The 25,234-nt window shown below is 67.5% G+C and overlaps 1 protein-coding gene across 1 annotated transcript in view; it reads left to right on the top strand.

Moving 5' to 3' along the window:
- The window catches only part of COL7A1 (collagen type VII alpha 1 chain), a 29,399-nt gene extending 5,773 nt beyond the window's left edge, over positions 1-23,626 (top strand). Inside the window, 116 exon segments of the mRNA XM_030501966.1 lie at positions 160-276; positions 353-502; positions 684-812; positions 925-1,071; positions 1,227-1,352; positions 1,423-1,566; positions 1,648-1,773; positions 1,845-1,991; positions 2,068-2,196; positions 2,269-2,415; positions 2,563-2,682; positions 2,769-2,915; positions 2,993-3,129; positions 3,207-3,333; positions 3,413-3,556; positions 3,628-3,788; positions 3,875-3,922; positions 4,093-4,119; positions 4,233-4,277; positions 4,486-4,578; positions 4,717-4,788; positions 5,017-5,052; positions 5,126-5,179; positions 5,377-5,445; positions 5,527-5,640; positions 5,917-5,943; positions 6,060-6,113; positions 6,223-6,285; positions 6,381-6,440; positions 6,548-6,583; positions 6,693-6,737; positions 6,944-6,979; positions 7,054-7,098; positions 7,207-7,242; positions 7,316-7,342; positions 7,442-7,474; positions 7,665-7,736; positions 7,836-7,895; positions 8,000-8,035; positions 8,310-8,390; positions 8,516-8,551; positions 8,619-8,663; positions 8,739-8,810; positions 8,941-8,985; positions 9,086-9,112; positions 9,192-9,233; positions 9,824-9,904; positions 10,043-10,078; positions 10,172-10,207; positions 10,291-10,371; positions 10,513-10,548; positions 10,771-10,842; positions 10,993-11,037; positions 11,211-11,246; positions 11,392-11,427; positions 11,515-11,619; positions 11,720-11,749; positions 11,751-11,755; positions 11,899-11,934; positions 12,102-12,150; positions 12,268-12,303; positions 12,461-12,592; positions 12,704-12,913; positions 13,001-13,036; positions 13,199-13,242; positions 13,373-13,412; positions 13,415-13,444; positions 13,549-13,593; positions 13,736-13,798; positions 13,920-13,964; positions 14,421-14,456; positions 14,661-14,696; positions 14,816-14,860; positions 14,979-15,011; positions 15,166-15,228; positions 15,312-15,347; positions 15,466-15,548; positions 15,628-15,695; positions 15,779-15,814; positions 16,017-16,059; positions 16,250-16,294; positions 16,418-16,462; positions 16,579-16,614; positions 16,721-16,724; positions 16,727-16,780; positions 16,918-17,041; positions 17,135-17,205; positions 17,389-17,424; positions 17,662-17,720; positions 17,850-17,894; positions 17,988-18,023; positions 18,139-18,177; positions 18,264-18,321; positions 18,460-18,531; positions 18,789-18,827; positions 18,829-18,861; positions 18,968-19,003; positions 19,097-19,136; positions 19,139-19,176; positions 19,254-19,307; positions 19,510-19,563; positions 19,639-19,702; positions 19,795-19,833; positions 19,836-19,855; positions 20,096-20,152; positions 20,155-20,214; positions 20,598-20,675; positions 20,754-20,807; positions 21,020-21,068; positions 21,141-21,188; positions 21,344-21,388; positions 21,624-21,713; positions 21,911-21,979; positions 22,321-22,449; positions 22,705-22,884; positions 23,037-23,626. Of these exon segments, the coding sequence (XP_030357826.1) occupies positions 160-276; positions 353-502; positions 684-812; positions 925-1,071; positions 1,227-1,352; positions 1,423-1,566; positions 1,648-1,773; positions 1,845-1,991; positions 2,068-2,196; positions 2,269-2,415; positions 2,563-2,682; positions 2,769-2,915; positions 2,993-3,129; positions 3,207-3,333; positions 3,413-3,556; positions 3,628-3,788; positions 3,875-3,922; positions 4,093-4,119; positions 4,233-4,277; positions 4,486-4,578; positions 4,717-4,788; positions 5,017-5,052; positions 5,126-5,179; positions 5,377-5,445; positions 5,527-5,640; positions 5,917-5,943; positions 6,060-6,113; positions 6,223-6,285; positions 6,381-6,440; positions 6,548-6,583; positions 6,693-6,737; positions 6,944-6,979; positions 7,054-7,098; positions 7,207-7,242; positions 7,316-7,342; positions 7,442-7,474; positions 7,665-7,736; positions 7,836-7,895; positions 8,000-8,035; positions 8,310-8,390; positions 8,516-8,551; positions 8,619-8,663; positions 8,739-8,810; positions 8,941-8,985; positions 9,086-9,112; positions 9,192-9,233; positions 9,824-9,904; positions 10,043-10,078; positions 10,172-10,207; positions 10,291-10,371; positions 10,513-10,548; positions 10,771-10,842; positions 10,993-11,037; positions 11,211-11,246; positions 11,392-11,427; positions 11,515-11,619; positions 11,720-11,749; positions 11,751-11,755; positions 11,899-11,934; positions 12,102-12,150; positions 12,268-12,303; positions 12,461-12,592; positions 12,704-12,913; positions 13,001-13,036; positions 13,199-13,242; positions 13,373-13,412; positions 13,415-13,444; positions 13,549-13,593; positions 13,736-13,798; positions 13,920-13,964; positions 14,421-14,456; positions 14,661-14,696; positions 14,816-14,860; positions 14,979-15,011; positions 15,166-15,228; positions 15,312-15,347; positions 15,466-15,548; positions 15,628-15,695; positions 15,779-15,814; positions 16,017-16,059; positions 16,250-16,294; positions 16,418-16,462; positions 16,579-16,614; positions 16,721-16,724; positions 16,727-16,780; positions 16,918-17,041; positions 17,135-17,205; positions 17,389-17,424; positions 17,662-17,720; positions 17,850-17,894; positions 17,988-18,023; positions 18,139-18,177; positions 18,264-18,321; positions 18,460-18,531; positions 18,789-18,827; positions 18,829-18,861; positions 18,968-19,003; positions 19,097-19,136; positions 19,139-19,176; positions 19,254-19,307; positions 19,510-19,563; positions 19,639-19,702; positions 19,795-19,833; positions 19,836-19,855; positions 20,096-20,152; positions 20,155-20,214; positions 20,598-20,675; positions 20,754-20,807; positions 21,020-21,068; positions 21,141-21,188; positions 21,344-21,388; positions 21,624-21,713; positions 21,911-21,979; positions 22,321-22,449; positions 22,705-22,884; positions 23,037-23,092 (7,634 nt within the window). The 3' untranslated portion in view covers positions 23,093-23,626.
- The last annotated feature ends 1,608 nt before the right edge of the window (positions 23,627-25,234 follow it).

The following is a 25,234-nucleotide window of genomic DNA, read 5'->3' as shown; positions in this document are numbered from 1 at the left end:
CTGCCACCCCACCCCTGCCCTGGTGCTGTTGCCATGGATGAGGGGGGACTCTCCCCATGGCCCTGCACCACGGTGATGCTCCTTACCCTGCGTTGTGCGGGGCTGGGGACATGCCAGCGGGGGCACGGGGCAGCCTGGCCCACGGGGTCCCTCTTGCAGAGGCAGGCACAGAGCAGATGCTGCGGACGAACATCCTGGGCCCCACATCCATCCAGGTGCTGTGGACCAGCGCCCGTGATGCCCGTGGCTACCGCCTGGAGTGGAAGAGAGCCACAGGTAGGCTTGGGGTGCCCCATCGCCCCCCCATAGACCCCCTGTGCCAGCAGCTTGCAGTGACCCCCCCTCCCCGCAGGACCAGAGCCCCCCAGGACAGTGTCGCTCCCCAGCAGCACCAACACCTACCAGCTGACGGGGCTGCAGCCAGGCACCGAGTACCGCATCACCCTCTACACGCTCTATGATGGCAGGGAGGTGGCCACCCCTGTCACCACCTTCCAGACAGGTGAGTGATCGCTGGGGGTCCCCTGGGATGTCTCCTACCCTCCCAATCCAGTGGATAGAGGGATGTCCCATGTATTGCTCATCCCGGGGACTCCTTGGCCATGAGACCCCAGCTCTGCAGCCGTGTCCCGGAGTGATGCTGGGGCCGTGCTGCAGCCGTGCCTCACCGCGTCCCCTTGCAGACGTGGAGGTGCCCGTGGGAGCTGTGTCAGACCTGCGGGTGCTCGAGGAGTCGAGCCGGTGGCTGCGGCTGGGCTGGACGGGCGTCCCCGGCGCCACCGAGTACAAAGTGGTGGTGCGCAACAGCCAGGGTGAGTGGGGCCGGGTCAGCCTGTGGCAGGGTGAGCAGGGCAGGGTGCAGGCAGCACCGAGGGCCCCGGCCGGCCGGTGGGTGCTCAGTGTCGGCGGCTGTGCTCCCTGCAGACGGCACGGAGAGGACAAGGCGTGTCCCCGGCAGCCAGACGGTGCTGGAGCTGGGTGACCTCCGCGAGGGCATCGCTTACCTGGTGCGTGTCTCGGCAATTGTGGGCAGCCGGGAGGGCAGCGCGGCCATGCTCACTGTTCGCCGCAGTAAGTTCCTGCCGGGGTTTGGCACCGGGATCCCGGTGCTGTGTGTTCACCCCCCAGCATGCTTTTGCCCTCTGTCCCCGTGCGGGGTGCCGGTGCGGCCTCAGGGCCCCTCTGGGCACCCCGAGGTGACACTGTGGTGCCGTGGGGCGGTGCAGAGTTCCCGGCGGTGGGCAGCGTGTCGGAGCTGCGGGTGATGGAGGCGGGTCCCAGCCAGCTCCGGGTGACCTGGCGGGGGCTGCCGGGCGCCGGGGGCTACCTGCTGACCTGGCGAGGCAGCAACGGTGAGTGCGGGCACCGCGGGAGGCGGCGCAGTGGCCCCAGAGCCCTTCCCATCCCAGCCGTCCCCCCTAGGTGTGGAGCAGTCCCGCTTCCTCCCTGCCGACCCCACCGCCTTCACCATTGAGGGGCTGCGCGCCAGCGCCGTCTACACCGTTAGTGTCTCTGCCGTTGTGGATGGGCGTGAGGGCAGCCCTGTCACTGCCACGGCACGGACCGGTGAGGTGTCCCCCTGCCCGTTAGTGCTGGCTGGTGCCGCTGGCCGCCAGCCCCAGTGACATGGTCCTCTTGGTGTCACAGCACCCGAGCAGGTGGGGACGGTGTCGCGGCTGGAGGTGCAGGCATCCAGGAGCAACGTCGCCCGCGTCACCTGGGTCGGTGTGCCAGGAGCCACGGCTTACCGCGTGGTGTGGAGCCGCAGGGATGGTACCGTGGGACAGGCACGGGGATGGGCTGTGAGGGTGGTGGGCTGGGGGCTGACCCATGGTCCTTGGCAGGGGGCTCGGAGAGCAGCCGCCACGTTCCCGGCCACACCAGCTCCTTCGACATCCCTGACCTGGAGGGAGGTGTCTCCTACACGGTGAAGGTGACGGCGCTCATCGGCAACCGCGAGGGCAACCCTGTCTCCATCGTCGTCACCACCCGTGAGTGCTGGGGCAGGGGCAGCACCCGGGGTGGCACCGGGCACCCTGCCCCTAACCCTGCCCCTCTGCCCCACAGCGGAGGCAGCGCCGGTGCCCCCCGTCAGCAGCTTCCAGGTGACGGAGGCCTCAGAGCACCGGCTGCGCCTGGCCTGGGCGCCGGCTGCCGGCAGCGCCGGGTACCGCCTGGTCTGGCGCCTGGCTGAAGGTGAGTGTGGCCCCGGCCCCCTGCGCCCCCCGGTCCCCCCATGCACACCCTCACCCCTCTGTGCCCGTGCAGGAGGGCCCCAGCGCAGCCACCAGCTCCCGGCCACCACCACCACCTACGACCTCGCGGGACTGGAGCCGGGACGGCGCTACCATATCAGCATCACCAGCCTGGCTGGCGGCCGGGAGAGCGAGCCGGCCACTGTCACCGGCGTCACCAGTACGGGACTGTGTGCAGGGCATGGGGAGCCCAGAGGGGCACCAGGACTAGGCTGCGCCTTGGGCTGGGGAATGCGATGGGTGGGGAGTGGGAGCAGGCTTGGGGCCGCCCCATGGGGCTGGGACACACTCCTCCTCTCCTTGGCAGCTGCCCTGGGCCGTGCCGCCAGCCTACGGGTGACAGAGGTACGGAGAGACTCGGTGACACTCAGCTGGAGCCCGGTCCCTGGCGCCTCCAGCTACATCCTCTCCTGGAGCCCCCCCACGGGTGAGACGGGCGGGTGTCCCCGGGCTGGGCAGTGTCCCTGCGGGTCTCACCGTCCCCCTGACCCTGACCCTGACCCTGGGTGGCAGCGGGCAGGGAGACGGGGCGCACGCTGCCCGGCACTGCCAGCTCCCAGCAGGTCTCGGGGCTGCGCCTGGGCCAGCGCTACACCTTCACCCTGCGCCCACTGCTGGGCAGCACACCCGGTGCTGAGACGTCCGTCAGTGAGCGTACAGGTACCGTGGGGTCACCATGGAGCCGGGCTGGGCTTGTCTCTGCTCCAGTGGCCACTTCATCCCCTCCCTGTCCCCAGTGTGCAGGGATGCCCGTGGTGACATCGTGTTCCTGGTGCACGGCACCCGTGACAGCTCCTCTGGCGCTGACGCCGTCCGCACGCTCCTCTCCAACACTGTGTCTGCACTGGGGCGCCTGGGCCCGGAGGGCACCCAGGTAGGGGCTGTGGTGGTGGTGGGGCCTGGGGTGGCACAGGCGGGTTGTGGTGCCCACTGCTTCCTGTGCCCTCGCAGGTGGCCCTGGCCACGTACAGCTACCGCAGCCTGCCCTGGCTGCTGCTGAACCGCTCCAGCGACCTGCCCACCGTGCTGGAGCAGATCCGCACCATGCGCTACGAGGAGCCCAGCGGCAACGCCATCGGTGAGGGGTGGCACTGGGAGCCAGGCAGCGCCGTGGGACCCTGCTGACCACCTCTCTCCTCTTCCCTCTCCCTCCCTAGGGGCAGCCATCACCTTCGCCAGGACCTACCTGCTGAGCCCTGGCGCAGGGCGCCGGCCTGGTGTGCCAGCCGTGCTGGTGGTCCTGGCCGACAGCCCCTCCGGGGACGATGCCATTGCTGCGGCCAGGGATGTCAAGGCTGGGGGTGAGGATGGATGGATGGGTCCCGCAGGGTGCGTGGCAGATCCGCGGGGTGCTGAGGCTGCTCTTGGCCAGGGGTCCAGGTGCTGGCGGTGGCACTGGAGGGGGCAGACCGGGAGCAGCTCCGGCGCATGGTGACCGGGCAGGACCCGCGGTACATCTACCGCGGCGATGGTGCCCTGGCTGAGCTGGAGGGAGAGCTCACCGATGACCTCTGCACCATCATCTCGACCAGGGTAAGGGGCTGGGGTGCGGAGGGGGAGCAGCCCCGTGGGAGCTTCTCATGCCCCTGGGCTCATACAGGGTTCTCTGGTCTTGCCAGCCGGAACCAGAACCAAAGCCAAAGCCCTGCACCGTGCAGTGCCCCAAGGTGAGCACACCCACCCCATGCTGTGCTGTGCCATGTCATGCTGTGCCATGCTGTGCTGTGCCACAGGGGCTCAGCAGGGATCAGGGAACCCCAGCTCGCTGATGGCAGCAGCACAGTGTGGAGCTGAGCATGGGGATGCAGCCTCTAACCCCTGCTCCGTCCCCTTGCAGGGCGAGAAGGGAGACCGTGGCGAGGCAGTGAGTGCTTTGTGTCCCCCACCCCAGCTGGTGGCTCTGGGGGGTGATGTGTCCCCCAAACCCTACTCACGCCAGCCCGCAGGGGATGCTCACCACTGGCTTTGTCTCTGCAGGGACCACAAGGACACACGGGGCCACCAGGCCCCCCTGGACAGCCGGTAATATCCTGATGGGGGCAGCTCCCTGGTGTGGGGCAGTGACATGATGCCCGTGTTCCCTTGTCCCCTCTTGTCCCCTCTTGTCCCCTTGTCCTGCGGGCAGGCTCTGTGGGGCAGGGACCTGTCCAGCCCTTGCCGTAGGGGTGGATGGGGCACACCTCTTGGCCATCACCCACCACCCAGCCCATCCTCTCCGCTGTCCCTCCAGGGCCGCCACGGGCTGCCGGGACCCCCGGGACCCCCAGGACCACAGGGTCTGCCTGGAGTGAGCGTAGAGCAGCCAGGCAAGAAGGGGGACAGGGTGAGTACCCCCGAGCCCTCACCCCGGGTCCCTGGGCACAGCTCTCTGCCCCTGGTGCAGGGACCAGCACTGCACTGGGGGGGTTCCAGTAGTGCCCGCTTGCACCAAACGCTGGCACGATGCTCCTCTCTCCCACAGGGATACCCTGGAGCTGATGGGACACCAGGAAGCCCCGGCCGCCCTGGGAACCCTGGATCACCCGGCCAGCCGGTGAGTGCTTGTGTCCCTTGTGTCCCCTGCTTCGTGGTGGGCTCTTCCACTTGTCCTGCCCTTTGCCCATGCCAGGGGGTCTCTGTAGCTGGCAGGGTCACTGCTGTCCCTGTGTGTGCCTCAGGCCAAGTGTGACTGTCCATCCCTGCCTCGGCTGGAGCCCCCCTCCCATCCCCGCCCTGCTGCTGGCAGGGACATGCATTCACCTCCTGAGCTGTTGTTTTCCAGGGCACCCAGGGCGTCCCCGGCCCCCGAGGGGATCCCGTGAGTACGGCCCCATCCCTCCCCAGTCCCGCTCCCTGCCCGTATCCCCCTCACTCTTGTCCTTCCTTCCCAGGGGACGCGGGGGCCGACGGGGCTCCCTGGCCTGAAGGGGGAGAAGGGAGAGCCGGTAGGTGATGGGCAGGGGCTGCCCTGCAGGGACCCTGGTGGGGACATCTCAGCCCCTGGCATCTCCTGGCACTTGGTGTCTGGTGACTCCAGGGTGTCCCCATCTCCCTGCCGGGCTCCCGGCCTTGTGGCCCCATCCTGCGCTGGGGACACAACGGGGACATCAGGACACTGATTCTTGCTCCCCTCCTTGTTCAGGGAGAGCCCCGGGTGATCACGGATGTAGGACAGGGGCTGCCAGGCCGGAAAGGGGAGCCGGGCACGCCGGTACGTGTGAGGGGTCTCTGCTGCACCCCGAGCCTGTGCCGCAGCCCCAGCCCCAGCTAATGGAGCATCTCTGTCCCCCAGGGCAGCCCTGGCCCCCCCGGCAGCCCTGGCACAAGGGGGCCCTTTGGTGACCCGGGGCCGCCCGGTCCGCTGGGACCCCCGGGGCCACCGGGACCTCCAGGAGAGTTTGTGAAGGTACATCCTGCCCGTGCTGCGTGAGGGGGGCATGGGGTGGGGGCGAGGCTGCTCCCCCATGTGCTCCCCCGCTCCTGCCCATGGGCTGTGTCCCCACCAGCCGTGTCCATGCACACGTACACATGCATGAGCTCTGGCACTGGGCAGGGTGGGGAGAGGCACATGGCGTGCACGTGCCTTGATGCCACTGATGATGGCAGAACATCCCCCTTCCATTCGAGGAGGAGATGGGAAGAGCCCAGACCTGCCCTTACTTTCTTTTTGATGCCCTTGTAGGGGGAGAAGGGTGACCGAGGAGAAAGGGTGAGTGGCTCCACATCTCCCTGGCTCCTGTGTGCTCCTGGACGGGGGTTCCCTGGGTACCAGGAAGGACTGAGCCCTCTGGGGCTGTTCACAGGCTCTGATCACTGTCTTTGCAGGGCCCTCCTGGGCTTGTAGATGGGGCAGCACCTCGAGGGGAGCCCGGGCCCCCGGTGAGTTCAGCCCCATGGCCAGCAGGGGTGGGAGAGGGGAGCAGGGCTGCGGTGGCTGTGTGTCACCAGGGCTGAGCTGCATCCGGGGCTGAGCTGTGCTCTCTTGCAGGGCCTGCCTGGGGACCCTGGGCCCCGGGGACCTGCCGGGCCCCCTGGCCTGAAGGGAGAGAAGGTAAGAGGGCAGTGGGGATGCTCTGGTGGGGCTGGACCCCGCACCACTCCCCATGCCCATCTCACGGGCATGGCTGTCCCTTTCCCGATCCCCAGGGCGATGGCAGCGAAGGTTTCCCAGGGCCGCCCGGCCGCCCCGGGGACCCAGGAGACCGGGTGAGTTTCCTGCGAGAGGGTAAGGGGCAGAAGCTGGCCTCGGGGGCTCCTGCTCCTGTGCATGTGCCCTGCCACAGCAGAGGTGACATCTCCATCCTCCTTTGCAGGGTCCCCGGGGACCACCAGGGGAGCAGGGCAGGAAGGTGAGTGATGCAGGGACCAGAGGGATGCTCCCACCTTGCCTTTGGGTGCTGTGACCTGTGCCATCCCCATGGGTCCTGCTGCCCCTGATCCATCTTCCTCCTGTGCCAGGGAGACCGTGGCGCGCCGGGCGAGCTGGGAGAGATGGGCGAGAAGGTGAGACCGCGCCGGAGTGAGACTGCGCCATTCGGCACCATCGGCGGGTCCTGGTGTCCCTGAGGCCCCGCGGTGGCCGTGCCAGGGGGTCACAGTGGGAGCCCAGTGGTCTCAGATGTGCTTTGGGGCTGGGTCAGCGAGTGGGGCAGAGGCGGTGGGGTGGAAAGGGAAGGCTCCCTGAAACCCTCCTCTGCTTGGCTCTGCAGGGGGACCGCGGCGCGCCGGGCCCTGAGGGCGAGAAGGTAGGTGGGCTGGGGGCTGCAGCCGCGCGGGGTGATGCCTGCCCCTGACACCTCCTCTCCCTCCTGTGCTGCAGGGCGAGGCGGGAGCCCCGGGGCGCCCAGGGCCAGCGGGCAGGGAGGTAAGCTGGGCAGCGGCCGTGGCGCTGAGGATGTGGCACCACCGGAGCTGCCATGTCCCGGCACGTATCCCGGCACTGCCAGCCCCTGAGGTCTCTTCTTTCCCACAGGGAGCTCCGGGACTGGCTGGACCACGGGGGGAGAAGGTGAGGAGGGGGTTCTGGGGGTGGTGGGTGCGGGCAGGGCGGGCAGTGATTCAGGGTGTCTGTGTCTCCGCAGGGTGAGCCGGGACCGCCTGGGAAGCCGGTACGTGATGCTGCCCGCGGGTCCAGCGCTGCCTGAGCCAGCCCCGGGACAGGGACCCGCGGGCAGCGCCCAGCACCGTCCCCTCTGCTTCTCCTGCAGGCTCCCAGCGTGGCTGGTGTCGGAGGAGAGAAGGTAACACTGCCCTGGCCATGCCCCCAGCCCTGTGCCCTGCCCCGGGCATGGCTCGGGCTGGGGAGTGGGATTGCAGAGCTGGGCATCCACCCGAGGGGATACCGTGCTGGTCCCCAGGCTAGGCTGTGCAGTGGTGGAGAGAAGGGCGATGGTTTGGGGGGGGCTGATGGTGCCATTTCATCTGCTCCAGGGCGACCGAGGCTTCCCAGGACCAGAAGGACCTCCTGGCCCTAAGGGCGATGCAGGAGAGAAAGGCACCCGTGTGAGTACCCCTGGGACTGGGGGACACGGAGGACTCAGCACAGCCCTTGGGCTCACGGTGCTCCTGCCATTGCTCCAAGCTGCATGTCTCCGTGTCTAGGGTGCCCCTGGGCTGAGCATCACCGGGCCGGCTGGCCCCAAGGGCGAGCAGGGCGATCGGGTGAGTCTGGGTGCTCCCGGGACTGCGGCTGGTGGGGCTCTGCCTGGGGCATGGGGCTCTGCCCCACTGCCTGCTGACACATGCTCTCCCTCCCCAACAACCAGGGCATCGCTGGCCTCACGGGCAGGAGCGGCCCGAAGGTAACGTTGCTGCAGGAGGCATTGCCTCTCTGCCTGTCCGTCCCCCCATTCATCCATCCCCCCATTCATCCATCCCCCCATCCATCCATTCCCCCATCCATCCCTCCATCCATCTCTCCATCTATCGGGCTCTGCAGGGGCCCTCCCTTCAGGCCATGCTGTGATGCTGTTCCAGGGAGCAGAGGAGTCCATGCTGAACTCCTTCTCCCCCAGCAGCCCCCATGCTCCCCCCATGCTGCCCTGACCCACTGCCCCTTTCTCCCCCCTTGCCTAGGGTGACCCGGGGGAGCCAGGGGAGAAGGGGGAGCCGGGCCGAGCAGGCACCCCGGGGCAGACCGGGCAGCGCGGCAAGGAGGTAGCGTGGGGCCAGGGGGCTGTGGGGCTCCGTGGCCCCGCAGGGGTGGGGGGCTGGCGGGGAGCAGGGGGACATTGGTGACTTGTGCTTTATCCCCATCCGGTGCCCGCTGACCTGTGCCGCAGGGAGAGCGCGGAGAGAAGGGTGATGAAGGCACTCCGGTAAGTGAGGACACCCCAGGACCGCGGCCCCCTCCACTGCCCCACACTGACCCCTCTCTCCCCGCAGGGTGAAGCAGGGCTGCCCGGCAAACCCGGAGACAGGGGCCTGCGGGTAAGTGCGGCGCTGGCAGGTGCCCGGTGGTACCAGGGGGTCCCACTAACACCCCCCCCTCTGCTCCCCACCCAGGGCCTGCCTGGCTACCGCGGCCCCCCTGGGGAGAAGGGAGACTCAGGGGACCCGGGTCCTGAAGGCAGGAATGTGAGTACCCCGTGTATGTGTGTGTGCCCACTGCCCCATGGGCACCCACCGCCCCACACCCCCAGGGGTCCACTCCACCCCATAGGTCCCCCATTCTCTCCTCCCCTCACCCCTTCCCTCTTTCCTGCAGGGCAGCCCCGGAGCACCAGGGAGCAAGGGTGACCGTGGGGAGCCGGTGAGTGACGTGGGGCCACGTGCCAGCCTCCCCGGGGCCAGCCCCCCCCGGGGCCACACCAGCTCCCATTGACCCCCTTCTCTCACCCTTCTTTTTTCAGGGGCTTCCCGGCCCCCCAGGACGATCCGTAAGCTCTGCCCCCCACCCCCTGCCCCTGGGCTGGTACCTGGCCCCGTATGCTCCAACAGCTCCTCTCTACCCCACAGGTCGATGTGGGGCTTGTAGGAGCGGTGGAGAAGGGTGAGAAGGTAACGAGGGGGTCCCCTGGGGTGCTGGCGGTGCCGTGCCCCTTGCTGTACCCCCCCGGCTCTGCCTGTGCGCTGGGATCCCGGTGCACTGAGCCCTCCCTGCCCAGAACAGCCCCCGCCATGGGGAGCTGATGGGCAGCATCAATGGGGCACATGGGATCCGAGGGGCACGAGGGCTGATGCTCCTGCCCGGTGCAGGACTGAGGTCCTTGAAGCACCCCCCATGCTCACGGCTTGGGGGTCCCGCAGCAGAACCCCGCGCTCAGGGTGTTCTGCTCTTAGGAGGCAGCTCAGGCTCGGGCAGCCCTGGCCCTGTGCTCTCTGCGGACCAGCGTGGTCCCGGCCGGCTCCTGCCCCAGCAGAGCCGCGCGTTGCGGTTCTTCTGCAGCCGCTACGTGCCCACCCGGGGGCTGCGCCGCCCTCCGCAGCCTCCGCTCAGCCCGTGCCTCTGTGCTGAGACCCTTGCTGCTATCCCGCCCTAAGCCGCTCAGCACGGGCTCAGCACGGGCTCTGTCGCGGCTCTGTCGCGGTTCGGCACAGGCGCGGCACCGGGGCAGGGCTGAGCCTCTGACCGTGCCCTTCCCTGGCAGGGGGAGGCCGGGGACCCTGGAGAGGACGGGGCGAAGGGTGCCCGGGGCGACGCTGGCTCCCCGGGGCTGCCTGGAGAGAGGGTAGGTGCTGGGTCTGCGGGGCAGGAGGTGCTGGGACACAGCGGGGGGGGGGGGTCCTGGTGCACAGCGGTTGGTGGGGAGCACCCAGGACCCCCTGCTCCGTCCCCCGTGCCCCACTGCTGAGTGTGTCTCTTTCAGGGCGTGGAGGGCCCCCGTGGCCCCCCCGGTGCTCGGGTGAGTGTCTCCTTCCCCGTGGGGCCTGGGGTGGTCTTTGTCCTGCTCTGCTCCCACTGGGGGGCTGCTGCTCACTCCTGTTCCCACCCGCAGGGTGACCCCGGGGACCGAGGCCTGCCGGGAGAGAAGGTGAGCGGGTGGGGGCTGGGGCTGCCCCACGGCACCCCCGTCCTGCCCCACGGCTCCAGCCCTCCCACGCTGCTCTCTTACAGGGGGACCGTGGCCCGCCGGGGCTGGATGGCCGCAATGGGCTGGAGGGCAAACCAGGACCCGTGGGTCCTGCCGGGCTGCGGGTGAGCATGGGGCAGGGCAGGGGGCTGGGGGGCGATGGGGCAGGAGGAGCTGCCCTCGGACATCCTCTGCTCCAGGCTGGGGACGCTCGTGAAGGGCTTTATGTCAGAGGTGTCCCCATCCTCACCTCTGCTTGTCTGCAGGGAGACCCCGGGAAGCAGGGGGACCCCGGCCGGGATGTAAGTACCTCAGGGAGGGTGGGTTTGGGTTGTGCCTCTGATGGGGCCATCACGCTTGCAAGGGGCCGATGTCCTGTCCCACGCTCCCTGGTCTGGGGCAGCACAGTGGGACTGTCCCCTGCCCCCAGCAGTGTGCTGCTGCCCAGAGCAGATGGGTGCCCTGCCACCCTGTGCTGCCACCCTGTGCTGCCACCCTGTGCTCCCCATCCCCTTTCCCTGCAGGGGCTGCCCGGGCTGCGTGGGGAGCAGGGACCGCCTGGCCCTGTGGGACCCCTGGGACTACCTGGTGCCCCTGTAAGTACCAACCACGGGGGCACATCCTGCCCTGTGCCCTACCCACTAGATCCATTTGCCGGGGCTCACCCTGTGCCCAGACCCCCCTTCCGAGGACCCTGGGTGCTGGGGGGCAGCACAGGGGCTCTCACTGCCTCTGCTTCCCCCCAGGGCAAACCCGGTGAGGATGGCAAACCTGGCCCCAGCGGCAAGAACGTGAGTAGGGGGAGCAGGGCTCGGGTTCAGGGCTTGCTGGGGGTCCTGAGGGCTGCTGATCCCCCCAGATGGGGGTTGTGGCAAAGAGCCCCCACACCCTGAGCTGTGCCCCCATTCCTGTCCCTGTGCTGGGGTGTTCAAGTCAGGCACTGACTGACAGCCTGTGTCCCCAGGGAGAAGATGGGACACCAGGAGAGGATGGGAGAAAGGTGAGGAGCCGAGTGCCAGCGGGTCCCTGCGTGGTTCCTGTGTGCTCCCCACACCCCCGGTGGCTCCTCCCTGCCTGGCTCCAGAGCATCGTTTTGGGGCATGTAGATGGGGCAGCATCCCTGTAACTCCTTTCCCCCTGGTTAGGGAGACAAGGGTGATGCAGGACCCCCTGGCAGAGAGGTGAGAGCAGCGTGGCGATGGGGGTGCTGGGTGCTGCCGCACCGAGGACAGACCAGCACCCAGCGTGGGTGCCCCTGCTCTCTGCAGGGCCGCAGCGGTGCCAAGGGCGAGCAGGGGGACAGAGGTGTGCCAGGGCCCCTCGGCCCCCCCGGCCTTCCTGGCATCCCGGGGCAGGTCGGGCCCCCAGGACAGGTTTGTAACACCCGCGGTGCCACCCATCACCGGACCCCTCTGCGGGGCACTGCCCCGTCCGTGGTGCGGGGTGACAATGTGTCCCCTCTGCGTCTTCCAGGGCTCACCAGGACTCCGAGGGGCGGCTGGACCCAAGGTAGGTGTGCTCCTGCCCCAAGGCAAAGGACTGGGGGCCCTGTGCCAGAGGGGATAAGTCCTTGGTGTGATTCCCTGTCCCGGGCTGGCAGGGCTGGACCCCAGTGCTGGCTCTGCCCCACTGATGCCTTTGCTGTGTTTCAGGGGGACCCAGGGGAGCCTGGGCTGCGAGGGGAGCCGGTGAGTACCCAGCACCGAGCCGGACACCCTGCCAGCACCAGGGTGGAGGCAACCACAGCCCCAGCAGTGTTAACCCTGAAACCTAACTGAGGGGCAGCATCAGCACTGCTCACCTCACCTACTGCCACTACGTACATCTTCCCATTCCCTCTTTCCTGCAAACCTAGGGGCGACCTGGCAGCCCTGGAGCACGCGGAGACCCTGGGGCTGCCAGTGGTGAGTCCCCCTGAGCTGCTAGGGCTGGGATGCCAACACCGGGGGACGGGGAAGCCTCCACGGCCCCCGTGGTGGGAGCAGCAAGTCCTGCTTCGTTTTAATGTGTCTTTATTGCAGAACGTGGAACGCAGCCTGGAAGCGCTCGGCATCAAGGTGTGTAGTCACCGGCTGTGGGGCTGGGGGCTGCTCCTGGCACACGGTGGCCGGAGGGGACATACGGGAGGTGGTGGGAGACGGGGGGGGGGTTGGTGGGGCTGCTGTGGCTGGGTTGCTCTGACCCCCTGCCCGGTGGCTCTCTCCTTCCTCCCAGGTCTCATCCCTGAAGGAGCTCACGGGTGCCTATGACGGGAGCTCGGACTCGTTCCTGCCGGTGTCGGAGCGGCTGCGGGGCCAGAAGGGCAGCCGGGGAGAGCTGGGCGAGAGGGGGCCCCCGGGCCGGGAGGTGAGCAGCGCTGGGCATGGCCATGGAGCCGGCCCTGCCCAGGATGCTCGGGAAGGGCTGGGTGTCCCCGGCGCAGGGCTGGCTCCGGCAGCACGGTGTTGTGTTTTGCAGGGCTCCTTGGGCTTCCCTGGCGAGCGAGGACCCAAAGGTGACAAGGGGGACATGGGTGCCCCCGGCCCTCAGGGCCCCACGGGCCGCGCTGTGGGTGAGCGGGGCCCCGAGGGGCCGGTGGGGCAGCCGGGGGAGCCGGGCAAGCCGGGCATCCCCGGGGTGCCAGGCCGGGCCGGGGAGCTGGGGGAGGCCGGGCGGCCCGGAGAGAAGGTGAGTGTGTGGGGAGGGGGGTGAGGGATGTGACAGGGTCCGGGGCGTGGGGACAGCCCCGTGACGGCCGCCGCGTTCCTTTCCCAGGGTGACCGGGGCGAGAAAGGTGACCGGGGCGAGCAGGTGAGATGGGGAGATGGTCCCCTCCATCCCTGCTGTGCTGTGGGGTTTTGGGGGGCAGGGGGATGCTCTATGGGGACCAGGAGTGGCCACACCAGGGTGGCTCTGCTCCCCTGTGCCCTGCTGTCCCTTTGATGCTCAACCTATTTTTCTCCCCCCACCCAGGGCAGGGACGGTTTGCCTGGCCCCCAGGGCCCCCCGGGCCCAAGGTAAGTATGGGTGCTGTGGGGACCATCGCCAGGGGTGCTGCCTGCACCTCTGGGGATGGACAGTGCCCTGGCAGGGGGACCTGGGGAGGGCTGTGCCTGGGTGCTGGCCCTGACTGTGCCCTCCCTGCAGGCAGAGGTGGTTGAGGGCAGCCTCATGGGCTTCCCGGGCGAGCGCGGCCCCGTTGGACCCAAGGGAGTGAAGGTGCGTGGATGGGCAGAAGGGAGGGGACAGCCAAGGGCACAGTGTGACCGAGGGCAGTGGTGGGGCCATGGGGGATGATGAGTTCTGTCTTTTCCCCAATGCAGGGCGAGCCGGGAGCTGAGGGCGAGCGGGGACCCAAAGGAGATAAGGTCTGAGGTCGTGAGTCTGCTGCTGCCAATGGGGCAGCCCCACAGAGCACAGCCCCAGGGGGGATCACTGCTGGGGACACCCCGCTGCGGGGGCAGGAAGGTCCCTGCCTGTCCTGTGACCCTGTGCCTGTTCCTGCTGCAGGGCGAGGGTGGCTCAAGGGGAGAGCGAGGGGAGCCCGGCGAGAAGGGCAGGGACGGTGCCCCGGTGAGTGCTGCACTGTCCCCTGCCTGGCACTGACCTGCCCCTGCCTGGCACTGACCTGCCCCTGCCTGGCACTGGCCCGTCCCTCTGCCTGGCACTGACCCGTCCCCATCTCTTGCTCCAGGGTCTCCCAGGTGAGAGAGGACTGTCTGGTCCTGAGGGGAAACCGGTGAGTGGGGACATGGTGAGGGGATGTGGGCTGGGACAGGGGGAAGGTCCTGTGGTCCCACACCAGCTGCCACTGGCTCAGCATATGAGCACAGGTCAGGGGGCTGGAGCAGCTCTGCTCTGGAGCCAGGCTGAGAGAGCTGGGCTGGGGCAGCCTGGAGACGAGAAGGCTCCTGAAGGGGAGACCTTAGAGCAGCTCCAGTGCCTAAAGGGGCTCCAGGAAACCTGGAGAGGGGCTTTGGACAACGGATGTAGGGACAGGCCAAGGGGAATGGCTTTAACCTGCCAGAGGGGAGACCGAGATGGGACCTGAGGAAGTTCTTCACTACGAGGACCCCCCATCAGTACCCCGGGCTGTACTGCACACGGGAACGGGGAGCACCCCTGGGGACAGGCAGGGCTGTTTGCGGGTGCTGGGTTCCTGCTCTCTTGCTGGCTCTGATATGGTTCTTTGCAGGGTGTACCAGGCTTCCCCGGCGTGCTGGGACGCCCGGTAGGTGTCTGTGCCGCCCCCACGTCACTGTGACCCCCCACACATCACTGTGTCCTCCCTCATGTCACTGTGTCCTCCCTCCACTTGCTGTGGGTGCTCACAGAGCTGCTGGCACTGTCTGGGTCTCCTCTCCCAGGGGACAACCCATGCACCCACTGGGGAAAGCCCATCCCCACAGTGACCTCCATCTCTTCCTCCCTTCAGGGCAGCCCAGGAGACCCGGGACCCCCAGGACCTCCAGTAAGGACCCACCCTGTGCCATGCACAGGGCACTGTCATGCAAAGGGAGGGCATCAGCCAGGGCGGGCTGTGCCACCAGCAAGTGCTGCCCCAATATAACGTCCCCTTGTCCCCCGTAGGGCAGCGCTGGCCCACCGGGAGCCCAGGGCCCAGCTGGCAGCAAGGTATGGCACCGGCATCGGCACTGGCGCTGGCATTGCCAGTGGCAGGGCAGGGACGTGGCCATGGCTATGGTGACTGGTGGATTGAGTGATGGGGCTGATGTGGGCGCTCTCTTTGCAGGGTGATCCAGGGGAGCCTGGCTCTGGCATCCGGGTGAGCCCTCATCCCCTCCTCATCCAGGCCCCCAAACCCATCTGGACCCCCCAAAACCAACCAGCCCATCGTGCACCTCTGGTGGGGTCAGCCAAGGTCCTGGCTGTGTTGGGGCAGCGTTCCGGCCCCTCTGACATCCCTGTTTCCATTGCAGGGCCTGCCTGGCCCCCAGGGCAACATAGGGCTGCCTGGCCCTCCCGGCCCCTCCGGCCCCGGGGTAGGTATTTACAGCCCCCCCGACCCACCCCATGGCTGTTCCTGGTGGGCTCCCACTTGATTCTGCTCCCATCTCCCTTGCAGGGCCCACCGGGTGTCCCGGGGCTGCCAGGGCAAGTGGTGAGTGTCTTGTCCCCCCTGTTGCCCGGCTGCGCTTGGTGCTTGGTGCTCGAGCTGTGGGGGGCTATGGGGGGGCTGCGGGACCCCTGTGGCCCAGCTCTGGTCCTGCTGCCTGCAGGGGGAGAGCGGGAAGCCGGGTGTGCCCGGGCCGGGATGGCGTGCCAGGGAAGGACGGTGGAGGCCGGGATGCCCGGGAAGATGGTACGTGCCTGCTCCTGCCCCAGCGGGACCCCGCACTCAGCTGCGGGGTCTGTGCCTGAGGCTTGTGCTGCTTGTGCAGGGGGTGCGGACCTTCGGGCCCCGCTGGTCCCAAGGGAGAGCCAGGGGATGCCGGAGCACCAAGGGCAGGTTGAGTGCAGAGCTGGAGCACTGGGATGAGGGGAGCATCCCCACACAGCCCTGCTCACCTGCCCCCTCTCTCTGTGCCCCAGGCCATCGCCGGCCCTCCCGGTGCCAAAGGGGAGAAGGTGAGGAGCTGGGGTGCATGGTGGGGGGACCCCCACCTTTGGGTGCTGCCAAAAGGCACCGGGGATGGGGTGGGCAGGGGTTTGGTACCTGATGCTGGCATGACTGAGCACCCGTGTGTGCCTGAGCATCTGTGTGGTACCCGTATGTGCCTGAGCACACGTGTTACCCGTGTGTGCCTGAGCACGCGTGTGCTGGCTGCAGGGCGAGCCGGCGCTGCTGGAGGGTGTTGCTGCTGGGAGAACCCGTGAGTTGGCCCCATCAACCCCCCCATTAAACGTCATCCCCCCCATTAAAACCTCATTCCCCCCCCATTAAACCTCATTCCCCCCCCCATTTAAACCTCATTCCCCCCCCATTAAACCTCATTCCCCCTGCACCACCCTCCTGGGGGCAGAACAGCCCTGTGCCCCCCCAACCCCACTCTTCCCCAGCAGGGCTCCAAGGGTGACCGAGGCTTGCCGGGCCCCAAGGGCGAGAAGGTGAGTGCTGCTGGGGGGGTGGCAGGAGGGGGCCCTGGGGCTGCCTGGCCACAGTGCTGGGATCCAGACACAGCCCCGTGCAGCACCTCATGCTCCTGCTTTCTCCTTGTTTCTCGCTGCCAGGGGGATCCAGGAAGATTTGGGGAGCCAGGAGATCCTGGGGAAGATGTGAGTAGGGTCTCATGGGGTCAGGGGTGGATGCTGGGGCTGGTGGGTGCTGTCAGAGGACCTGTGCCCTTGTCACCTAACGCCCAGCCCTTACCGGTGGCTTTGTGTCTTCCCAGGGAGCCAAAGGGTCCTCTGGAGCCAAAGGGGAGAAGGTGGGTGTCCCCTGCTCCCAGGGGCGCTGCTCTGGGTGACATGGTGCCCCTGGCACACTGTGCCTGCCGGCCAGGGGACGTGCCCCACGCTCTGTGCCCCACACAGGGATCGCCAGGGATTGGCGTGCAGGGACCGCCGGGACAGGATGGGCCGCCGGGTTTGAAGGTAACCCCCGTCCCCATGTCACCCCGGGGCATCATGTCCCCAGTGCCCCGGTGCTGCCCTGGCTTGGCCGGCCAAGCGGGGAGCATGCTCCTGAGGGGCTCTTTTCATGTGCCACGTCTTTCTGCTCCCTGCTCTAGGGTGAATCGGCTTGCCAGGACTACCAGGACCCCGGGCTTAGCTGGCATCGCTGGGACTCCAGGACAGCCGGGGCTGAGAGGGGACAGCGGGCAGCCTGGCCCACCGGGCCCCCCAGGAGAGAGGGTACAGTGGGTGACCCTGGAGCCCCGGGCAGTGGCAGTGGGTCCCTGGAGGCCCCAGCTGCGGTCCCTGCCACGCACCCCTGTTTCCCTACAGGGTTTGATCGGCTTTCCCGGGAGAGACGGCACCCCGGGAGCACCAGGACCCGTGGGCCCCCAGGGCCGGCCGTGAGTGTGGGGCTGCAGTGCATGGGTGCCCGTTGGTGTGGGCAGGGTGATGGGCACCCTCCCTGCACATTCCACCCGGGCTGGGGCTGCCTTGGGTCTGGTGTGGGAGCCCCAGGGTGCTTCATGTGGTGCTCCGGCATCGCCTTCCTCCCATGGATCACTCACCCCTCTCCTCTCTTTTAGGGCATACAGGGGGCTGCTGGCCTGAAGGGTGACAAGGTAGGACAGGGACAGTCCTGTAGCACAAGGGCTGCTCCTCCTGGGGGTGTCCCTGCTGCAGTTACCTCTGGGGGATGCTTGAGCCCACTCTGGATGGTGGCACATTGGAGCCTGCTGTGCCCCTGGCACCCAGGGAGGTGGCCAGGGACGGTGCATGGGGTTGTCCAGTGCCACGGGGGGCGCACGGCGCGACTGGGGGCAGCAAGGGCAGGGCTGAGCTCTTGCCTTCCCCTGGCAGGGGCACCGGGAGCTGGGCTGCCGGGGGCCAGAGGAGAGCGCGGAGACCCGGGCCGCGGGTAAGGTACAGGCACAGCCCCCGTGTCCCCACCACAGCCCCTGTGCCCCCAGGCGAGCCAGAGGCTGTCCCTGGGGGGTGCTGGGTGCCCCCATTGCAGACCCTTCCTCACATCCCTTTCTTCTCACAGGGTGAAGACGGGCGCCCGGGGCCAGAAGGGGACCGAGGGCCAGCGGTAAATACCTGCCCCCCCGGCTGCCCCCACCCGGCCGCCCCCAGCACCCCTCTTCTCTCCTCTTCTCTCTTCTCTCTCCCGTCTCTCCCACAGGGCTTGCCAGGGAACCGGGGGGAGCGCGGGGACAAGGTGAGGGCTCTGGGAGCTGGGGCGGTGAACGATGCACCCCAGGGATCAGGACTGGGGGTGCTGTCACTCCCCACCAGCATCCTCACAGCATCTCACCATCTCCCTTCCTCACAGGGGAGACGTTGGGGCCCCCCAGGGACCCAAAGGAGACAAGGTGAGTCCCTGGGATGGGGGCAGCAGGAGGAGGGCAGCAGCACTGACCCACTGCTTACCCCATCTCTGTCATTCGTGGCTGTGCAGGGCGATACTGTGGTGGTGGAGGGGCCCGCTGCGGGCGCGGGGCAGCAAGGGGGAGCCGGTAAGAGCTGTCCTGTCCTCCCTGTTGTCATCTCCCACCCCATGCCCTGCCCAGGGAGGTCTTGTTCCTCCCCATCCCAAATGTGTATCTGAGCATCTCCCCATCCCCTGACCTGTCCCTGTGTTTTTCCTTCTGCAGGGAGACCGTGGCCTGAAGGGCACAGAAGGGGACAAAGGGGACAAAGGGGAGCAAGGCATGCCCGGAGAGAAGGTACAGGGCTGGGGGGCTTGTGTAGGGCTGGGGGCTGCTGGGTTTGGGACCATGGAGGGCTGTTGATGGACAGAGGGATCAGGGTGTGATGGCATCCCTATGCCCATGTGCTGGTGCATGTGGGCACCCTGACTCAGTGCACCCCAGCAAGGGGAGCTGCTGGAGCCGGGTCTTGGAGGTCCCTGTGGCTCCATGGGGCTGTGCCGTGGCCAGAGCTCTCCCTCCTGCCCCGCGTTGATCTGGTCTCTGCTTGCAAGGGGACGAGGGGGGAGCAAGGCGAGAAGGGCTCCACTGGCTTCCCGGGGGGCACGCGGCCCCGGCGGGCAGAAGGTGAGGAGCTGGACACCCCCCGCTGCTGGGGGTGCTGGGGAGCGCTGCAGGGTGCAGCGGGCACGATCTTCTCACCTGCCCTGACTGATGCCTTTTCCATCCCCAGGGAGAGGTGGGAGCACCAGGAGAGCCCGGCGAGCCGGTGAGGAGCCGTGCCTCGGTGCCGCTGCCAGCCCATGGTGACAGCCCCTGGCAGGACAGGGAGCAGACCCCCATGCCATGTTCATTCCTGCAGGGCCAGCCTGGCCGCGATGGGATCCCTGGAGCCCGTGGGGACAAGGGGACATGGGACCCCTGGCAATGCGCGGCCTCAAGGTGGGTTGGCCTCTGCCCACTGTCCCAGCCAGGACCCACATCCCCTGGCACGGCTCTGACTCCCCTTGTCCCCACAGGGTGAACGGGGCATGAAAGGTGCCTGCGGCCTCGATGGGGACAAGGGTGAGAAGGTGAGTGTGTGCCCAAGGGCGCTGCTGGAGCCTGGGTGCTGCCCGGAGTCTGCAGCCCTCCGGATGCCCTGCGCCAGCCACTGGGAGCAGGGAGATGGCTGCAGCTGGACCTTGGCCCCGCGGTGCGGGCCGTGGGGGTCCCTCCTGTGCTGCGGGGGGCACAGGACCGACCACCCTGCCCCTGTCTGCCTCTCTCCTGCAGGGCGAGCCGGGGGTGCCGGGGCGCTCGGGGCTGCCCGGGAGGAAAGGCGAGCCGGTAAGTGCTGTGCTGGCCCGGGAGGTGCGGGAACGCGCGGCTGGTGGCTGACAGACACCTCCCTGTCATCCACAGGGAGAGCTGGGGCTGTCCGGACCACCCGGCATCCCCGGCAAGGAGGGACTCATGGGGCCCAAGGGTATGTACATCAGGGCAGTGCTGGGAGAAGCTGGGCTGGCACTTCAGCTGCCGGCTGCCTGTCCCCGCTGCCTGTCCCTTCCTCTTTGCAGGGTGACCGGGGATTCGACGGGCAGCAGGGAGCCAAAGGAGACCAGGGGAGAAGGGAGAGCGGGTGAGCAGGCTGGCGTGCGTGGCACTGCCTTGCTTTGGCCAGGATCAGCCTTGGTCAGCAGCACCTCAGAGCCCAATGCTCCCAGAAGAGCCGTCCAAGTGCTGCTCTGAAATACGTCACTAAAGTGACAACAAATCCCCTCCCTTCACAAGAAGGCACCGGTGCTTTGGGGTGCCCGTGGTGCCTGTTCTGGGGCTGGGGGCTCCAGCACCACCAGCCTCACCCCCTGCTCTCCTGCAGGGTGCCCCGGGTGTCATCGGTGGCCCCGGTCCCCGGGGCAGTGACGGGTGCTCCGGGACCCCCCGGCCCTCCCGGGAAACGTTGGCCCACGAGGTCCTGAGGGCATGCAGGGCCAGAAGGTGAGTCCCCACCACCGCAGGTGGCTGGTTCCCCTCTGGGTGCTGTGGAGAGGGGAGGTCTTGTCACTGGTGCAGGTGAGGGGTTGGTGTCATCAGGAGCCGTGTCCCAGCTCTGTCCCTGCCCTGGGATCCTTCCCTTGTGTCCCCCTGCCCAGGGAGGGGAGCCTGAGGGGTTGGGGACACTGCTTTGTGCTGGGGCTGGGCTGGACCCATCCTCATTCTCATCCCCATCTCCATCCTGTCCCTGTCCCCATCCTTGTCCCCATCCCCACCTGCCCAGTTGTCCCGTGGTGCGGGGACCGGGAACGCAGCACATCCATGGCGCTGGGTGAGCAGAGGGGCTCCAGAGGCACCAGGCAGGTCCTGAGCTGTGTCCTTTGCAGGGGGAGCGAGGCCCCCCCGGGCAGTCGGTGCCGGGGGCCCGTGGCGTGCCCGGCATCCCCGGCGAGAGGGGACAGCAGGTTGGTGAGCGGGTCCCTGCGCTGCCCGGCCAGCCCCCGCCGGGACCAGCCTCCCACCTCCCTCCTGCTTGTCCCTAGGGCAGTCCCGGCACCCAGGGGCAACGTGGGGAGAAGGGGGAGCCGGGAATGACGGTAAGAGCCAGGATCCCAGCCTGCACTGGCTTGCGGTGCTTGGGTCAGCGGATGGGATGGGGATCCGGGGTGCTGGATCCATCCCACTGCTGCCATTGAGGGGTTTCCCCTGCTCCGGGCTCTGCTGGGGCTGGGGAAGAGCTTTTTCCTCCTCTCTAAACTGCACCATCCCCGCTGTGATGTGGGTCCTTTGCCCCTCTTGTGCCGGGCAGGAGGAGGAGATCCGCGCCTTCGTGCGGCAGGAGATGAGCCAGCACTGCGGTGAGCATCCCCCCTGCCCCGGGCTGGGCTCTGGCCCCACTGCCCCTGACCCCAGCCCCATCTCTCCCACAGCCTGTGGCGGCCGCTTCCCGCAGCGCCTGGACTCGCGTGAGCTCTCAGGTTGTGGCTTTCCCTTCCTACCCCCTGCCCCTTGCATGTGGCAGCGCAGGGGTCCCAGCACCCGTGCGTGCCACCGGTTTTGGGGGTGCTGGAGGCAGCTGGGACCCCCTGAAACCCCCTGGGACCCCCTTGTGACCCCCATGGAACCCCTTCAGCCAGGGCCAGCACCAGCGTGGGACCATGTACAGGGAGAAGGGATGGTGCGTGGTGCCGCAGGGATCCCCAGCTCAGGATGGTGCCAATGGGGTCTGGGCACTGCTGGGGTCTGCCTGACCGGGAAGGGACCACAGGGACTGTGCCCATCCGCGCCTGGTGCTGGAGCTGGGGCAGGCGGGCTGCAGGGGCAGGGCTGCTGCAGGGGAGCGGGGGCTGGAGCACTGGGGTGGAGGGATGGAGACAAAGGGGCTGGGGTGAGGTGGGTGCTTTCTCCCCAAGGAGGCTGGGGGGCTCAGGCCAGGAGCAGCTTCCGCTCTGCCCAGGGAGGAGGAAGGAGCATCCGCCAGGACAGGGACCGCAGCCAAGCAGGTGATGGAGAACCCAGAGGACATACAAGACCTGGCCCCATGGGGACGTGTGCCTCCCTGTGCCTTTCCTCATCCCCATCCTCATCTGATGGGCTCTGCACTGGCAAGGGCTGTTTTCCCCCTGGGAAGCAGGGGAGATGCACCCCACTTCCCCTTGCCTCGTCCCTGATGCCTGCACCATGTTCTTCCCCATCACAGGGCTCTTTCCCACCCAGCCTGTCCCTGCAGTCCCTGTGCTCAAGTTGTCACATGGTGAGGAAGAGGAGGGTGAGTGTCATCCCTGTGCTTTTAGGCCCTGGCCCCTTTTTCCCCTGCTCCATGTGCGTCACGTCCTGCCCCCCACATCAGGCACTGAGGGATAACCCACCAGTGCCCGTGCTGCTCGTCCCGGCGGCTCTCGTTAAAGAAGGAGGCAAGGAGAGGGCAGCAAGGAATGCGTGTGTGCAGGCATGCACATGTGTGTGCTGTGTGTGTGCAGGCGTGCACATGTGTGTGCTGTGTGTGTGCAGGCATGCACGTGTGTGCTCTGTGTGTGCAGGCATGTGCAGAGCAGCACAGGGGGGTGCAGGGGCAGGAGGGTGCTGCTGACAGCCGGTGCTGTCTCCCAGGGCAGCACAGACGGGTCACACTCGATGCTGATGACCTCGAGTACGACAGCGAGTACGGAGAGGAGGAGGAGGAGGAGGACTACGACGAAGTCCCAGAGATGGAGGGCTCAGAGCAGCCTGTGGTGGATGGTGAGCTGCTTAGGCAGAAGCTCTTCCCTGTGAGGGTGCTGAGGCGCTGGCACAGGGTGCCCAGAGAAGCTGTGGCTGCCCCATCCCTGGCAGTGTTCAAGGCCAGGTTGGACACAGGGGCTTGGAGCAACCTGCTCTAGTGGAAGGTGTCCCTGCCCGTGGCAGATCATGAGCCGCAGGAGGGGTTCCCATAGCCCCCAGCAGAGCAGAGGGGTGTCCCCTCTGCCCCCCTCAGCGCGGCTGTTTGCCCCGCAGCGGAGCCCTGCAGCCTGCCGCTGGACGAGGGGGGCTGCCAGCGCTACACGCTGCGCTGGTACCACAGCCAGAGGGGCGCCGAGTGCCGGCCCTTCGTGTACAGCGGCTGCGGCGGGAACAGCAACCGCTTCGAGAGCCGGGAGGAGTGCGAGCTGCGCTGCGGGCGGCGCCGCGGGGCAGGTACGCACGGCACGGACCGGCACGGCCCGGCACGGCACAGCGCTGGCCCTGGCGGCATCCCCAGCCGGTGCCGTGGGCTCAGCCGGTGCAGAGCTGGGGGGATGGTGCTGGTCACACACCTTGGCTCCCGCACCCCGGATCTCCCTCCGCAGGTGCCCGTGGTGATGGTGCGGAGCGTGGCGAGGCAGGAGCACAGCCAAAGGCATAGCACGGGCTGCGTCCCACAGACAGCATCCCATGGGCAGCATCCTGCAGGGAGTATCCCACAGGCTGGGCTGTCCCGTGGCAGATCCGGCTGCCGCCTGCCCGGGGCTGGGCTGCTGCAGAGCCGGGACCCCCGGCAGGAACCTGGTGCTATTTCTAATGTGTCTTTTTGCTGCTCATGGGTTTTTCCTTTCATATCAGTTTTATTGCCTGTTAAGGTGAAATTTGTATCAACCTTTATTCACCCCCTTTCCCACCTGGAGCTTTCCGGGGCTGTTCCCAGTGTGGTTTTTAAGTTATTTGCTGCCGATGGGATGGTGCTCGGCCCCGTCTCCCTCTCTGGTGGCCCAGGAGCAGCGCTCAGAATGGGCACGGTTGGGGTCCCCTCATCTAACACCCTCCTCCCTTTCCCTGTCTCACCCAGACCCCAAACGTCCCCCACTCTCTGCCCACATCCCTGGGCCAGGCGCTGCCTCCCCCCATCCCTCATCCCCTCCCTGTAACCACCTCCATCTGAATAAATTTCACCTTAACCTTAGCCGGGGTCTGGTTCCCTTTTTGTGGCTGCGATGGTTTTGGCAAAGACCTGTGGGGAGACCAGAGGCTTTCTCCCTGCAGTACTCCCCCGCTCACACCTCTGCCTTTAACGCAGGGGGAGTCAACACTGAGGAACCCCTGAGGATGGGTGATGTTCGAGGAGGTTCCTGGACATGTCCTGGAATTGGGGACCTGCTCTTGAGCCGAGCATCCCCCTGCTCCCCCAGCGGGTGATGCCCATCAGGGCTGGGGTCCCCCCTCCCCAGGCACCCCAGTGCCCCGTCCCCATGCCTGGCACGTGCCCGGCTGACGCAGACGGGGCCGTGACCCCCGGGCCGGGCTGTGACGTGCCGGCACGTGGGGCTGCGGTGCTGGCGGTGAATCAGCGCCCGCAGCTAATTCTGGCGGCTGGGTGGGAGGTCCTGGCGCAGGGACAGAGCTGGCACTATCTCCTCTCCTGCCACCACTGGAGGCTGTGGTGGGACGGGTCACCCTGCGGCCAGGGGGAGGGCGGGACTCCCAGCAGCCTGACACTGTGCCCTGCACAGTGCCCTGCGCACTGAGCGCCCACCAACTCATCTCACAGGTGCCTGCCCAGCCTGAGAGCGCCTGTGTGCTCCCACAGCCTCCATGGGGGGGACTTTGGGGCAGAATCCTGCTGTGTGGGGCTAACACCTACAGCCTGCTACCCACTGCGTGGCTCCAGGGTTGGCACAGAGGGGAGGTGACATGTCTCTTGGTATGTCCCCATCTGGCCATGGCCGGGGAGTCACCAGCAGACACCTGGGATCCTGGTGTGGCGCAATGCCCAGGGCTGGCAATGCCACCAGCATCTCGGCTCTCACCTCGGCGGGACATGCTCGTGTGCTTTCTCCCTCCCTTAAGTGCTCCCCCGAGGCTGGCAGGAGGGGGAAGGCTCGGTTAGACGGAGTCAGATGTTAAACAATGACCCTTGATCCACCCCAGGTTCCTGGAATCCCCCCCCCCAATGCACTGATGGAGCTGCGAGGGGGCACCCACCCACCCACGGCCTGGGATGATTTCATCCACTATTAGGCAAAGTGTATTAATAACGTCGTGTCCGTCCCCCCCCCCCCGCGTGTCCCCGTCACCCCTCGCGGGTGGAGCTGGAGCTGGGGCAGGATAAGAGCCGGGGCTTGGCAGGGAGCGGGGCAAACCCTGGTACCCACCCTGGGAGCTGCCTGAGCACCGGGGGCTGAGGACCCGCTGGAAATGGTGAGGTGCAGCTTCCTTCCGGGGGTTCCCGGGGGGCGAGGACCTGGGAAATGGGGTGTAGGGGGTGGGATGCTTTTCCCTGCTTTTCCCAACAATTGCCTGCTTTCCAGTGAGTTAAACCCCCTCCAGCTGCAACTTCCAGAACTTTCCGAAGGGTTTTACCCTGGACATGGGGTGCAGGAAGTTGGATGCTTCTTCTACTGCCCTCCTTCAGCTGGGAAACCTCTCTAGGTGACTGACTTGGTGATGAGGCAGCCATAGGGCAGGATTTGTGAGCAGTGCCCCAGCATCCACTCTGACCCCCAACCCATGCTCAGCACCCAGACCCTCAGCCCACAGCACAGCACCCTGCATATCCCCGGGGTCCCCCTGG

Source organism: Strigops habroptila, chromosome 11 (assembly GCF_004027225.2).
Source record: "Strigops habroptila isolate Jane chromosome 11, bStrHab1.2.pri, whole genome shotgun sequence".
Classification (NCBI taxonomy): domain Eukaryota; kingdom Metazoa; phylum Chordata; class Aves; order Psittaciformes; family Psittacidae; genus Strigops; species Strigops habroptila.
The sequence above is the reverse complement of the archived record's forward strand: the minus strand, read 5'-3'. Positions and strand labels throughout refer to the sequence as shown.